Below are 16,009 nucleotides of genomic sequence, written 5' to 3' on the forward strand. Positions count from 1 at the left end.
AGCCATGAAACCATCCCAATTATAAAGCTGGTAGATATGTATAACGTGGTCCTAGGGAAGAACACACTCCTCCCGTGGTGTCATGGCCTCCTCATTATACCCTCCCTGCAGGGACTCATTCTAGCCCGCTCTGTACAATGGAGCTGCTGGAAGGAGACCTTCACAGATACACCCTATTCTACACGCACGCAACACGTACGTCACACCTCAGCCAATCACAAAATAGCAACGGGAAAGAGGCCTGAGCCGCACAACACGACGTGCGTAGGCTCCGCCCCTTCTGGCTTCTCTTCATATGTGGTGTCAGGTCACGTGTAGTTCCGGTTGATGACATTCCTGGAGCAGGTCAGTGCAGCGCTCCCTGCTCATGCCGGCTGTCACTATGTAGCACTTATATGGGGGCTGCAGACACAAGGCACACTGCCGTTAGCTATTACATGCAGCTGCTTGTATCAAGTGAGCAAAGTCACGTGATGTTACAGTCACTTTTGTTTTTACAGTAGTCAGCCATGCTGTTGCTTTCGCTTCACTTATCTTGGTCACGTGACATTGGAAAACGTCTACAGCGTCACATATTGCTGGCCTGTTGTGCGCATGTCCGTGTCTGTGACCGCTCTGGGGTGGTTAGCCTGAATCCCAGCACGTTATGGTCTTTGTCCCCAATTGTCCTTGGTTCTGCCACAGCCCCTTCCTACAGCTCGTATCATTAGCCGCAGTTTTCCAGCACATTTCCCCTGGAATAGTCTGCTGCTGATGTGGATGTCTGACCTCAGAATCCCTGACACACCGAGAGCAGCATGCAGTGCGGTGCGGCCCCATAACGTACTCGTTCTACTTCGTCTGCAAAGCTGTTGGCTCTGTGCTGGTTTCCCATAGAAATCTATGGGGGGGAGCAGATTTCTGAATACACCCCCAAATAGCACGGTGCAGTCCATGGCGTCTTGCCACCGCATTGCATCAATGCCATTTGTTAAAGGAGAGAGAGAGAGATATGTGTGTGTATATGCAGGGCCGTATTTACCATTAGGCACCCGTGGTCCCGTGCCTAGGGCGGCAGGATGCAGGGGGCGGCACCTTCTAGCAGTAAAAAAAAAAAATTTTTTTTTTTTTACACATTCATTAAATCCGCTGTACTTTCGGAGGGGGGAGGGGGGAGAGGCGCACCTTTATTTATTTGTATCCACGTCAAGTAAGACGCGAATACAGACAAACTGCGGCGGCCGGGCACAGAGCTGATTGACCCCGGAACTGCCGGCGCCTGCACTTCCGGGGTCACAGGCGCGCCAATCAGCTCCTTCCTCTGTGCTGCGTCCAATGCTGTGTGGATTTCACATGCAGAGCTCACAGCAGGACGCCGCGATGGAAGCCGGTGTCAGAAGAGGATACTCACGTGAGCCAGGAAGATGACGGCGGGCCCTGGAGTAGGTAAATGCTCGCAGAGCTGAAGATTCATAAGGAGTGTGGGGGTGTCTCTAATGCAGACTGGAGATCTGCGTATGGGGTGGGAGGAGAGAGGCTGATACTGGGGGAGACTTGGGGGAAGAGAAGCTGATACTGGGGGAGGCTGGGAGGAGAGAGTCTGATGCTGGGGGAGGCTGGGAGGGGGGAGGCTGATGTTGTGGAAGGCTGGGATGGGGGGAGCCTGACGCTGGGAGAGTTTGGGAGGAGAGAGGCTGATGCTGGGGGAGGCTGGGAGGAGAGAGGCTGATGCTGGGGGAGGCTGGGAGGAGAGAGGCTGATGCTGGGGGAGGCTGGGAGGAGAGAGGCTGATGCTGGGGGAGGCTGGGAGGAGAGAGGCTGGTGCTGGGGGAGGCTGGGAGGAGGGAGGCTGATGCTGGGAGGAGGGAGGCTGATGCTGAGGGAGGCTGATGCTGGGGGAGGCTGGGAGGAAAGAGGCTGATGCTGAGGGAAGCTGATGCTGGGAGAGGCTGATGCTGCGGGAGGCTCGGAGGAGAGAGGCTGATGCTGAGGGAGGCTGATGCTGGGGGAGGCTGGGAGGAGAGAGGCTGATGCTGGGGGAGGCTGGGAGGAGAGAGGCTGGTGCTGGGGGAGGCTGGGAGGAGGGAGGCTGATGCTGAGGGAGGCTGGGAGGGAGGAGGCTGGGAGGAGAGAGGCTGATGCTGGGTGAGGCTGGGAGGAAAGAGGCTGATGCTGAGGGAGGCTGATGCTGGGAGAGGCTTATGCTGCGGGAGGCTCGGAGGAGAGAGGCTGATGCTGGGGAGGCTGGGAGGAGAGAGGCTGATGCTGGGGGAGGCTGGGAGGGGGGAGGCTGATGCTGAGGGAGGCTGATGCTGGGGGAGGCTGGGAGGAGAGAGGCTGATGCTGAGGGAGGCTGATGCTGGGAGAGGCTGATGCTGCGGGAGGCTCGGAGGAGAGAGGCTAATGCTGAGGGAGGCTGATGCTGGGGGAGGCTGGGAGGAGAGAGGCTGATGCTGGGGGAGGCTAGGAGGGGGGAGGCTTTTGCTGGGGGAGGCTGGGAGGGGGGAGGCTGATGCTGGGGGAGGCTGGCAGGAGCGAGGCTGATGCTGAGGGAGGCTGATGCTGGGGAAGGCTGGGAGGAGAGAGGCTGATGCTGGGGGAGGCTGATGCTGGGGGAGGCTGGGAGGAGAGAGGCTGATGCTGGGGGAGGCTAGGAGAAGAGATGCTGATGCTGGGGGAGGCTGATGCTGGGGGAGGCTGGGAGGAGAGAGGCTGATGCTGGGGGAGGCTGATGCTGGGGGAGGCTGGGAGGAGAGAGGCTGATGCTGGGGGAGGCTGGGAGGAGAGAGGCTGATGCTGGGGGAGGCTGGGAGAAGAGAGGCTGATGCTGGGGGAGGCTGGGAGGAGAGAGGCTGATGCTGGGGGAGGCTGATGCTGGGAGGGGGGAGGCTGGGAGGGGGGAGGCTGATGCTGGGGGAGGCTGGGAGGAGTGAGGCTGATGCTGGGGGAGGCTGGGAGGAAAGAGGCTGATGTTGAGGGAAGCTGATGCTGGGAGAGGCTGATGCTGCGGGAGGCTCGGAGGAGAGAGGCTGATGCTGAGGGAGGCTGATGCTGGGGGAGGCTAGGAGGGGGGAGGCTTTTGCTGGGGGATGCTGGGAGGGGGGAGGCTGCTGCTGGGGGGAGGCTGGGAGGAGGGAGGCTGATGCTGGGGGAGGCTGGGAGGAGAGAGGCTGATGCTGGGGGAGGCTGGGAGGAGGGAGGCTGATGCTGAGGGAGGCTGATGCTGGGGAGGCTGGGAGGAAAGAGGCTGATGTTGAGGGAAGCTGATGCTGGGAGAGGCTGATGCTGCGGGAGGCTCGGAGGAGAGAGGCTGATGCTGAGGGAGGCTGATGCTGGGGGAGGCTGGGAGGAGAGAGGCTGATGCTGGGGGAGGCTAGGCAGGGGGAGGCTTTTGCTGGGGGAGGCTGGGAGGAGGGAGGCTGATGCTGAGGGAGGCTGGGAGCAGAGAGGCTGATGCTGAGGGAGGCTGGGAGGGGGAGGCTGATGCTGGGGGAGGCTGGGAGGAGAGAGGCTGATGCTGGGGGAGGCTGGGAGAAGAGAGGCTGATGCTGGGGGAGGCTGATGCTGGGGGAGGCTGGGAGGAGAGAGGCTGATGCTGGGGGAGGCTGATGCTGGGGGAGGCTGGGAGGGGGAGGCTGAGGCTGGGAGGAGAGAGGCTGATGCTGGGGGAGGCTGGGAGGAGAGAGGCTGATGCTGGGAGAGGCTGTGAGGGGGGAGGCTGATGCTGGGGGGGCTGATGCTGGGGGAGGCTGGGAGGAGTGAGGCTGATGCTGGGGGGGCTGATGCTGGGGGAGGCTGGGAGGAGTGAGGCTGATGCTGGGGGAGGCTGGGAGAAGAGAGGCTGATGCTGGGGGCAGAGAGGCTGATGCTGGGGGCAGAGAGGCTGATGCTGGGGGCAGAGAGGCTGATGCTGGGGGAAGCTGGGGGAGAGAGGCTGATGCTGGGGAGAGAGGCTGAAGCTGGGGGAGGCTGGGGGAGAGAGGCTGAAAGCTGGGGGACGCTGGGGGGAGAGAGGTTGATGCTGGGGGGGCTGGGGGGAGAGAGGCTGATGCTGGGGGGAGAGAGGTTGATGCTGGGGGGGCTGGGGGGAGAGAGACTGATGCTGGGGGAGAGGCTGCTGGTGAAGGTGGGGGAGAGCGGCTGCTGCTGGGGGAATGGGAGAGAGGGGCCAATCCTAGAGACAGAGGACAAGGGTTGAGGGATAGTGCAATGACAAAATCGATGGGGGGGAGTGTAAGGACTCAGAATGAGAGGGGGGCAGCATTGGGAGCTCATTATGGAGAAGGGGCAGCATGTGTGGGCTCAGTATGGAGTGGAGCAATGTAGGGGAGTAAATATCAAGAGTGGGGTAGTGTGTGTGTGTGGGGGGGGGGGTGTCTCAGCATAAGCGTTAGTGTGGTGGTCTTAGTATGATGAATGGGGCAGCATGGAGGTGTCATTATGGAAAAGAGGAAGGCAGCATTAGGAGCTCATGGAGAGGGGCAGCATGCATGGAACATTGTGAGGAGGGAACAGCATCCATGGGAAACTGTGAGGAGGGGGCAGCATGCATGGGACACTGTGAGGAGGGGGCAGCATGCATGTGACACTGTGAGGAGGGGGAAGCATGCATGTGACACTGTGAGGAGGGGGCAGCATGCATGGGGCACTGTGAGGAGGGGGCAGCATGCATGGGACATTGTGAGGAGGGGGCAGCATGCATGGCACATTGTGAGGAGGGGGAAGCATGCATGGGACATTGTGAGGAGGGGGCAGCATGCATGGCACATTGTGAGGAGGGGGAAGCATGCATGGGACATTGTGAGGAGGGGGCAGCACGCATGGGACATTGTGAGGAGGGGGCAGCACGCATGGGACATTGTGAGGAGGGGGCAGCATGCATGGGAAACTGTGAGGAGGGAGCAGCATGCATGGGACATTGGGAGGAGGGGCAACATGCGTGGGACATTGTGAGGAGGGGGAAGCATGCATGGGACACTGTGAGGAGGGAGCAGCATGCATGGGACACTGTGAGGAGGGGGCAGCATGCATGGGACATTGTGAGGAGGGGGCAGCATGCATGGGACATTGTGAGGAGGGGGCAGCATGCATGGGACATTGTGAGGAGGGGGCAGCATGCATGGGACACTGTGAGGAAGGGGCAGCATGCATGGGACACTGTGAGGAGGGGGCAGCATGCATGGGACATTGTGAGGAGGGGGCAGCATGCATGGGACATTGTGAGGAGGGGGCAGCATGCATGGGACATTGGGAGGAGGGGGCAGCATGCATGGGACATTGTGAGGAGGGGCAGCATGCATGAGACATTGTGAGGAGGGGGGCAGCATGCATGAGACATTGTGAGGAGGGGGCAGCATGCATGGGACATTGTGAGGAGGGGCAGCATGCATGAGACATTGTGAGGAGGGGGGCAGCATGCATGAGACATTGTGAGGAGGGGGCAGCATGCATGGGACATTGTGAGGAGGGGCAGCATGCATGAGACATTGTGAGGAGGGGGGCAGCATGCATGAGACATTGTGAGGAGGGGGCAGCATGCATGAGACATTGTGAGGAGGGGGCAGCATTCATGGGACACTGAGGAGGGGGGCAGCATGCATGGGACACTGTGAGGAGGGGGCAGCATGATGTGAGGTCAATGTGCAGATCATATTTCATAATTGAGGAAGGTGTGGTGGGTATAATTTATAAGGGAGGGCAGTGTGCAGTTTATTAGGGGCAGTGTGACAGTCACAGTATATAAGTGGGGACGGTGTGGTGGGAATATTTTATGCTCATGCTATGTTTTGATATGCTTGTGGTGATCCTCATTGGGGGGGGGTTAGTGCCCTTCGTTTCTCATTGATACTTTTTCAAGTGTTTTACAGAGTAGATCTGCCTTAAACAGATGTCGTGTGCGAAAACTCAGTTTTACGTTGTCAATAAGGGGCGCGACCACTTAAAGTGCCTAGGGCAGCACGAAGGCAAAATACAGCCCTGTGTATATGTATAATATATGTATGTTGTAAAGATAAAACATCTGCGCCTGTGCTTCTCTGTGCGCTGATCTTGCATTTTTTGATCAATAGCCGTTTTGTAGTATTTACGAGTCTCGGATAGACTTTTATTGCATTTTATTTTGGGTTCAGGTCCATGACCAAACAGCAATTCTAGAGGGATTTTTTTCACTGCATTTAAAGATATATTTTAATTGTAGTTTTCTGGCACAGTCTTTTTTTTTTTTTTTTTTTATGAAGTATGATTGAAACGTTACATTTTTAAAACATTGTATAACATTATTCACTTAAGATGACTGTTTTTTAAAACAAATCTTATAAACCTCACTGTCTCTATACTAATTAGGGTGCTGACTAGTTGATGGGGCCCAGACTAGTATGCCCTCTTTCCATGTTATTGTGGTCCTGTGCGCAATAGAACATGATTTCCATAAGCAGGCGTCACTGCCAGCTCCTAGACATCTTATTTCCGCGGTGTTAGTGTGCCTCAGAAGCAGGGTGTACACTTCCGGCTTCATTAGGTGCAATGCGCATGACCAGAAGTTCAGAAGACATGTACATTATTCTAAACTTCTGATCTTGCACATTGCACCTACCGAATCTGAGATGTGTCCACCCGGCTTTTGAAGCGCACGAACGCTGCAGAAATGAGCCGCATGTGCAAGATTTCCAGAAGCTGCATTGACGTCAGCTTGTGGAAATCAAGTTATCAAGCCCAAAGTGGTGTGATAACATGGGAAGAGGGCTGACTAGTCTGGGAAAATAATGCTCCATCGACTGACATGTTGCAGTAGTAATGTCACAAATGCAGTGCATGTGACCACTGCAGCCAATCAATCACGGAGCTAATTGATGATGCTTATAAAGTTAGCTGAAGACACCTGAACCCAGGGATTGACTACAGCACTAATGTGCAGTAGTAGTAACTTCATGACTGCAGATTTGAGGTGCTAAATATTATTTTTATAGTGAACAAAATAAAAGCTATAAAGTGATTTTTTTTTTTTTATTTTTTTTTTCTGTAAAAAAATTACATTTTTAGGCTATGTTCACACAGTGCATCTTTAACTGTTTTTGGTGCATTTTTGACCTCACAAAGATGCACCTAAATTCATGCATTTCCTTCTCCCAGCAAAGTCTGAGATTTCTATTTTGCGGTCTACACTGGGCATCTATTTTTGGCTACATCTTGGCTGCTTTCTTGAAGATGCAACAGATCAATTCTTTTTGCTTCTTTTTCCTGCGTTTCAGAGGACTGGCAGATCAATCCCCCGCTGACTCAAGGTCATTGGGGGATTGATCCCTGGTATCTTGCTAGATGCCGGTTCCCATAAAGTCAATGAGGACCAGAATCTGGCGCAAAGGGGTAGGAGCAAGCACTTCATACTTACTGAATCACCGGCGCAGTTGTCACGCTGCTCCTGCGGCCGGTCATTCACTTCCCGAGCCACTCATTACCTTCATTGAATATGCACTGCTTCCCCCACCAGATGTGCCCCCCCCCATGCTGAGTAACAGCTGTCTGACTGGAACTAATCACAGCCACCGGTAGGCAGGTCTATCATACAGTGCAATAAATAAATTAAAAAAACACAGCATGCAGTCCCCCCCTCCCAATTTTGATACCCAGCCAAGATAAAGCCTTACAGCTGAGGGCTGGTATTCTCAGGCTGGGGAGACCCACCTTATTAGGAGTTCCCCAGCCTAAAAATATCAGCCAGCAGCCACGCAGAATTGCCGCATCCATGAGATGTGACAGTCCCGGGACTTTACCCGGCTCATCCTGATTCCCCTGATGCGGTGGCAATCGGGGTAACCAGGAGTTAATGGCAGCCCATAGCTGCCACTAAGTCCTAGATTAGTAATGGCAGGCATCTACCCGAGACACCCCCATCACTAATCTATAAGCGAAATGAAATGAACACAAAACCTGAAATAATGCTTTATTTGGAATAAGACAATAAAAGCCACCCTTTCACCACTTTATTAACTCCAACACAACCCTCCAGATCCGACGTAATCCACACGAGGTCCCACGACGCTTCCAGCACTGCTACATATCTGAAGCTCACAGTGAGTGCCATAGAACAGGACTGCCCTCTGTGAAGAGAGCCGCACGCTCAGCGGTTACGTCACTCAGGTTAGCCACGGTCTCAGCTGGAGTCCTCCACCTGTGACAGCAAATCACCTGAGTGATTAAAGGTGCCAGCCACCTCTGCAGTGGATCTGGTCTTCAGCCTCTTGATAATCAAGGCTTTGGTCGCAGGGTGGATTTTTGGCATGTTGTCAGAGGTCAAGTTGCAGTTCAAGTGAAGGTCTGGGGTGCTGGGTTTCTTTTTATACACACCCACTAATTAACCGATCATTTAGTGAGGATGTAAACTAGGATTGGGTGCATTATATGACAAGGCGACAAAACTTTTGTCTTGCCAAAATCTGACCTTTCTGTGTTCATTAAAGGAGCAATATTTCAGCTTTGCATCAACTTTATTTTCATAACCTAAACTAAATTTGGGAGGGTTTCAGCTTTCAAAAGAGTAATTTATAAAACCAATGGATGAATTTAAAGTCAGATTATAAGTTGTTTTTTTTTTTTTTGTTGTTTTTTTACAGAACATGGATAAGCGACAGGACTCCTGTCAGGGAGTGTAATTTATGTAAAAATTATGAAGATATCAGAATTACTTGCATGGTATCACGAAGTACCTAAAACCCTTCCTGTAATATTTATGAAAGGGTCATATATGAATAAAAATTCCTCTATTTAATCCATTACAGAATCCTGGACATTGCTTCAACATGCTCTGCAGGCATCACATCTCTCCACAATGATGGACAAGACTAGAAGTCCGCTAATGGAGATATTCAATCTCACCCTGGAGATCCTGTGTGTGCTGAGCGGAGAGGTGAGGGCTCACGAAATATCACGGTAACATCAGTACTTAGTGCCGGACCAGCTTTAATTGATTAAATGAGCATAGAAGAGTAACATATGCACCTTTTTGTTTTTTTGTTTTTTTTTGCTGCAGTTTTTTTTTATGCAAATTAAAATCTGCCTTTTATAGTACCAGCAAAAGCTGTGAGATTTCAGAAATATCATGCACACACTTGATTGTTTTCCTTGAATTTGAGCACCACAGCATAAAAAAGGACAGAGGGCAGGAGATTTCTATAAATCCTATCCTCTTTGATAGAATTGTAAGGCCTTGTGCGCACGCTGTGTTTTTTTGCCGCATTTTTCGGGTGCAGTTTTGATAACAAAACTGCATGCATTTCCTTCTCCAGCAAAGTCTATGAAATTTAATTTTTGCTATGTGGACGTTGCAGTTTTTTGGGGGTTTTTTTCTTTTTTTTTTTTTTTTTTACTGCATCTTTGTGGTGACCACAAAGATGCAGCATGTCAATTCTTTTTGCGTTTTGTCCCTGCGTTACAGAGGACTGGCAGATCAATCCTCGTTGACTTGGGGTCAGCGGGAGATTGATCCCTGGTGTCTGGCCAGATGTCGGTCCCCATATAAAGTCTATGCAGTCTGGAATCCGGCGCAAAGGGGTAGGGGCAAGCACTTCATACTTACCGGCGCAGCTGTCACACTGCTCCCACTGCCTCTCATTCTTCTTCCCGGGCCGCTCATTAGGCTTATACTTATTCACTGCTTTCCCCACCCACAGGGGTCTGATTGGTTGCAGTGAGACAAGCACACAGCGTGAGTGACAGCGGGTCTGAGGCTTCCAATCACAGACGCTGGTGGGTCGATATCGTACAGTAAAATAAATGGTGAAGGATCCCCCATATTATGATGCCAGCACAGATAAATCCCAATAGCTGGGGGCTGGTATTCTCAGGCGGGGGATACCCATGGTTATTGGTGCCCGCCAGCCAAAAAATATCAGCCAGCAGCCGCCTGGAATTGCCACATCCATTATATGTGGCAGTCACTTTACTTTACCTGGTTCTTCCTGATTTGCCCTGGTGCAGTGGTAATCGGGGTAATGAGGGAATTAATGGCAGCCCACAGCAGCCACTAATTCCAGGATTCATAATGGCAGGCGTCTGAGACACCCCCTTGGCAACCAACCTGTAAGTGAAAGAAAACAAACACCAAAAAAATCAAAGGCTAAAAAGCACACTCTTTCACCACTTTATTAACCCCCAAAACACCCTACAGGGCCGACGTAATTCACACGAGGTCTCATAATGCTTCCATCACTGCTACATCTGAAGCTCACAGGGAGTGCCATAGCACATGACTGCCCGCTGTGAGCTCCATGCTGCAACTGAAGTTAGGTGCGCGATCAGTGGTGACGTCACTCAGATTAGCCACAGCTGGAGTCCTCCACCCGTGACCACAAATAAACTGAGTGACGTCACCGCTGATTGTGCAGCTCACTTCAGTCTCTGTGTGGAGCTCACGGCGGGCAGTCATGTGCTATGGCGCTCACTGTGAGCTTCAGATGTAGCGTTTTGTGGGGCCAAGAACATGCAGCTTTGTGGTCACCACAAAGATGCAGCGTGCGCACATAGCCTAAGATAGTGTTTTTGACACGGAAAACACTATCAAAAGTTCACCAAATGCTCATTCTGGAAAGGTAGTATAATAGTTGCAGAAAGGTTTGGCAATAACAGGTAATATGATTTCAGGATATAGTACTTCAATTTGCACTTATGTATCTAAATATGAGAATACCTTTTAGGGTCTAGAAAGCAAATGTGACTATACGATTGGCGAAGAAAGCTGATTATCTGTAATGAGTGATTAGAATCTCTATATTGCAATGACCATGACTTAAATGACCATGTAGGATACTGTTATGGTGAAAAAGTGTGGTGAATGGGCGAGAACTCAATCACTGGTACATGAGGAAAGGAATTATAAGAAGATCCAAGAACTGGCTAACAAGATCATTCAGGTGCTGAATGTAGAGGTGAGCGCTGCTGGAAATACTGAGATCTGAATTACCATATACCCAAGCTTTGATTATTTCTCAGTGTGTGTCGGGTTCCTATAAGATATGATGACTTCACTGTCTATTTCTCCAAGGAGGAGTGGGAGTATATAGAAGAGCACAAGGATTGGTACAATCCTGTTTTGAAGAAGAATGACCAGTCTCCTATGGCTCTGGGTAAGTTTACAGCTAATCAGTGGCTACAATACTGCATGAACTTGCCACCAGCCAATGTGTACAAGTACAGCCACATAGTGCTACTGAATGCCTGCAGGGCATCTAAATAGGTGAAGCAAAGGACCAGAGTTCTGAAGAAAGTTTAGAAGAGGTGAAGAGGGAACAGTTTCACATTTAATTTGTTTAATCTGGCCTATTGCCTCATAAATTTTTTTAAAGAACGCATGAAACTGTGGAGACTGGGAATTAACACAATTATCTGGGATAGAGCATTCCAGACCACTGGTGTGCCTTCAGAGGAGTCTTGGAAACAGGAGTGGGTGGTTTGGGTTAGAGGATATCAGTCTTGGGTTGTAAGCGGAACAGAGAGCACGGTTTGGGTTTATAGACTGAGATGAGTGAGGAGATGTAGCGCTTTTGCACTCAGAATAGATTAGATAGTAAAAGGGAGGCCGATTTAATGGAGAGTTGCAGTAGTCCAAACGAGAATGAAGAGTGACCGAAAGAGTCATAAATATGGAAAAGTCGAATTATTGTGATGTTTTAGAGGTGCACGTGACATGAGTGATTGAATATAGGAAGTGAAGGAAAGATCGGAGTCTGATGTAACCCCAAGACGGCAAGTTATGGTGGAGTCATCCACGGAAATGGCAATGTTAGGTTTAGGTAGATTAGCATACCGAGGAAACACAAGGACAGAGACAGCAAACCACGATTGGTGTAGTTTAGTAATGCAACGGTAATGTCTGGAGAAGATGTGTATATATTAGGTGTTCACTTTGGACGATAGCACAATTGTGGGCTGTGGTTCTGTAGTTAAGAATTCTTAAGACTAGCATGAATTTAATAGATTTTATTTCCACGATGCTTTCAATGGTATACTAGCATCTTTTTCATGTAAAAATTGCACAGTGCACCAATTTTTCACTTGAAAAAGATGCTAGTCCAGTGTTTGAAAGGCGGTTGTAGAAATAAAGGCTGTTCAACACATCTTGGTCCTAAGAATTACCCAACATAGCCGCACAGCTTTAATGTTGTATTATCATCCAAATTGGTCAACTACCCCGGAGGAGTTCAACCCTCAGCCACAAGGCAGCAGTAGATAATATTTATAGGCGTTCTTAGGAGTTGAGCCTGCAAACAACCTGCTCCGGAGAGCTCCTTTTTACTTTACCTATATCAAAAAGGGTATCACTTGATGGTCTTGTGCGCTTTTTTCCCCCTACGGTTTTTGTGCTATAATTGGGTGTCATCAGCATATAGAGAGAGCTGAAAAAGAATATGCAGGGGTCGGGAAACTACGGCTCACAAGCCAGATGTGGCTCTTTTGATAGCTGCATCTAACTCTCAAATCTTTAATACAAATTGGAAAGTACTTTTTTTTTATGCGCACTTTTTCCCCCCAAAACTTGGGGAAAAATGGGGGTGCATTTTACAAACTGCATATGGCTTACCGGGGCAGCAGTCTTGGCACAGGGTCGGCGATACTGCGGGCTCGTGGGGAGTCGCGCCGATGGACTGCTTTGAATCTCATGCAGTTGACCAGATCGACTTCAAGAAAATGTCAAGGAGGCGGCGCATGCGCAGATAGGACTCCGTGGCCATTTTCTTGAAGTCCATCGCGTTAATCTGGGCACGCGCAGCAGCCATTTTCTTGAAGTTGATCTCGCCAACTGCGGGAGATTCAAAGCAGCCCGACGGCAGATCAATGGTGCCTGCTGCCGAGACACTTGACAAGCCTGCAGCGGTATCGCTGACCCTCTTGAGCTGCGACATCACCTCCGCCGTGCCCACAGCATCGACTACCCTGCCTACTGGGACCTTATGGGCCGCTCCACCACCGCCGCTCCCCCCTGGTGAGTATGGCTCTAACGGAATTACATTTTTAAAATGTGGCGTTCATGGCTCTCTTAGCCAAAAAGGTTCCCGACTCCTAGTATAAGGTATAGAGACAATTGTAGGGGACCTAGAAATAAATCCTGAGGAAATTCTGACTGGGGGGGAGAAGAATAGCTGGCAGTTAGTGAAAGGAAATTTAGAGTGGTAGGAGGAAAACCAAGAGAGCAGTGTACTTGAAACTGATTGAGCGGAGCATAATAAAGAGGAGCTGGTGATCCATAGTTTCAAATGCTGCAGAAAGACCCACAAGTATTAGAAAGGAGTAAATATCCACTACATAGTTTAAGCCTTGATCACATTTTGCTTGAGTAACAATTGTTCATCTCTCTTTACTAGATCCTATTGAAAGTCAAAAGGTCGCAGAAGAAAACCATATTGATGTTCTAACACAAAAACCTAATGGTGTTCCAGAAGAGTCTACCAACTTCCAGGCTTCTCAGTCTGAAGACAAAAAGAGTAGCCTTTTAGACGCACATTTGTCATTTGTCTTCTGTGATGAAAAAAAAGTCATACTAGACGAAAAGTATGGTGTTACCCCTCCTATTTCCCAGTCAACAGAGCAGTCAAACTCTTGTAATGAAGCACAATCTGACAGCAATGTGTTTTTGAAAGCGGATAGTTCTAACCAAACAACATCACTGGAGAAACCAACATTTGTTCAAGATTCCCAGAAAGATCTCCCGTTACTTCATATAAAAGAAGAATTAAGTTCATGTGATGAAAATTCCACTGATGTGGAAACTTTTACAGTTGCCTATCTAGATGAAGTAGACTGTGTATCTCCTGCTAACAAAGACTCAGACTACATTACACACGTAGCAAAAACTTCTAAATTTATAGACTCTAACCAAGAAGCTAGTGAAAAACAATACTCACGGGGTTTATCCGAGATAACCTTAAATGAAGAAAAGACATTCCAGTGTTCTTATTGTTTAAAGGCATTCAGCAATACTACACAACTTAATTTGCACATAGTGTGTCACCAAAACCACAAAACATTCACATGCTCAGAATGTGGAGAATGGTTTTCTAAAAAATCCGCACTTGTGACACATCATAGAGTTCACACGAGAGAAAAACCGTATGCCTGTCCAGAATGTGGTAAACAATTTGCCAGTCATGCAAATGTCATTGCCCATGAAGCGATTCATAAACAATCATTATCTATGGGTACGGACCCTCGACTTACTCAGAAATATCAAGCTTCACTTTTATGCTCCGAATGTGGAATTAATTTTAATAGCGCTAAAGTTCTTTCTGAACATCAAAAAATTCACAAGCAAGAGAAAATGTATGTATGCCCTGTGTGTGGTAAAGGTTTCACAAAAAGAGGGTATCTTAGTAACCACAGTAGAATTCACACGGGGGAAAAGTGTGGTGTGCTTTCTAAAAATGAAGGATGTTCTTCGCAAAAACGAAAGAGACCATTTCCATGCTTTGAATGTGGTAAAAGTTTCCCAAGTCGTTCCCATCTAGTCAGACATCAAAGAATCCATACAGGAGAGAAACCATTCTCATGTTCTGAATGTGACAAACGATTTACTGACCGTACTGGCCTTGTGATACATCAAAGGATACATACTGGAGAAAAGCCATATTCATGTAATGACTGCAGCAAATGTTTCCGAGATCGCTCCGGACTTGTCGTCCATCAGAGACATCACACTGGACAACAACCATTTAGGTGTCTTGAGTGTGGGAAGTGTTTTCACAATAGGGCACGTCTGGAACGCCATGAAAGCGTTCACAAGACTTAAAAATCCTATCCAGATAGTTTCTTCCTTGACGTTTCATTACAAAGCACACTTTGGAGAACACTTTAATGATCAGACCACTGAAAACATCACTTCACAATGCCTTCCTCAAGGTCAACAAAGAAGTCTCAGAACAGAGAAGTAAAGCTGGGTTCACACTAAACGACAGCGACAACGACGTCGCTGTTACGTCACCGTTTTCGGTGACGTAACAGCGACCTTGTAAGTCGCTGTTATGATCGCTGCTTAGCTGTCAAACACAGCAGAAGCAGCGATCATAACGTCGCTGTGCTACATGTTCAGAGGGCAGGGAGCCGCGCTTAGCGCTGGCTCCTTGCTCTCCTACAGTACAAATCGGGTTAATTAACCCGATGTGTGCTGCAGCTACATGTCACAGTTCAGAGAGCAGGGAGCCGCGCGCACTGCTTAGCGCTGGCTCCTTGCTCTCCTTGCTACAGTACACATCGGGTTAATTACCCGCTGTGTACTGCAGCCACATGTGCGCAGTGCAGGAGCCGGCACTGGCAGCAAGAGCGGAGGCTGGTAACCAGCGTAAACATCGGGTAACCAGGGAAAGGTCTTCCCTTGGTTACCCGATGTTTACGCTGGTTACAGCTTACCGCAGCTGCCAGTGCCGGCTCCTGCTCGCTTCATTTCGTCGCTCTCTTGCTGTCACACACAGCGATGTGTGTGTCACAGCGGGAGAGTGACGACCAAAAAATGAAGCTGGACATTCAGCAACGACCGGCGACCTCACAGCAGGGGCCAGGTCGTTGCTGGATGTCACACACAGCGACAGCGACGGGACGTCGCTGCAACGTCACAGAAAATGGTGACGTAGCAGCGACGTCGTTGTCGTTGTGTGTGACACCAGCTTTACTCACATGATCCAAAGAATTATCTGCTCTTTCTACAGATTACAGGACTTGTTTAGGAGAGGAGCAAGGTATCCACCAAGGAGAAAGTGTTACCTGTGTACACTTACATCAGGGAGCTCATCCCATTGAAAAGCTCTCCTCTTCTTCAAAGGATAGAAAATTACCTCTTGCTCATACCTTTCTACTACATAAGAAAAGACCTACAAAAAGCAAAGTATTATCCTGTTCTCAGTTTGATTTAATCTTTTTTTAGATCATTCAAGGTTTATTGCGTTTACCAAAAACATACTGGGGAATAAACATAAATGTCCAAAATGTGGGGACATTTTTTTTTTCCTTAATGGTTACTTACCTGAACACTTAAAAACCAATGTGTGATATG

General features: G+C 49.5%; 1 protein-coding gene across 1 annotated transcript; it reads left to right on the forward strand.

Annotated features, from left to right (window-relative positions):
* The first annotated feature begins 280 nt into the window (after positions 1-280).
* LOC142311161 (uncharacterized) lies at positions 281-15,306 on the forward strand. The gene is given in 6 exon segments (XM_075349337.1): positions 281-345; positions 8,754-8,881; positions 10,776-10,898; positions 11,015-11,096; positions 13,332-14,748; positions 14,750-15,306. Coding segments are annotated over 5 exon segments (1,845 nt in total). The 5' UTR covers positions 281-345; positions 8,754-8,803; the 3' UTR covers positions 14,895-15,306.
* The last annotated feature ends 703 nt before the right edge of the window (positions 15,307-16,009 follow it).

This window comes from Anomaloglossus baeobatrachus, chromosome 5, assembly GCF_048569485.1.
Source record: "Anomaloglossus baeobatrachus isolate aAnoBae1 chromosome 5, aAnoBae1.hap1, whole genome shotgun sequence".
NCBI classification, from domain to species: Eukaryota; Metazoa; Chordata; class Amphibia; order Anura; family Aromobatidae; genus Anomaloglossus; species Anomaloglossus baeobatrachus.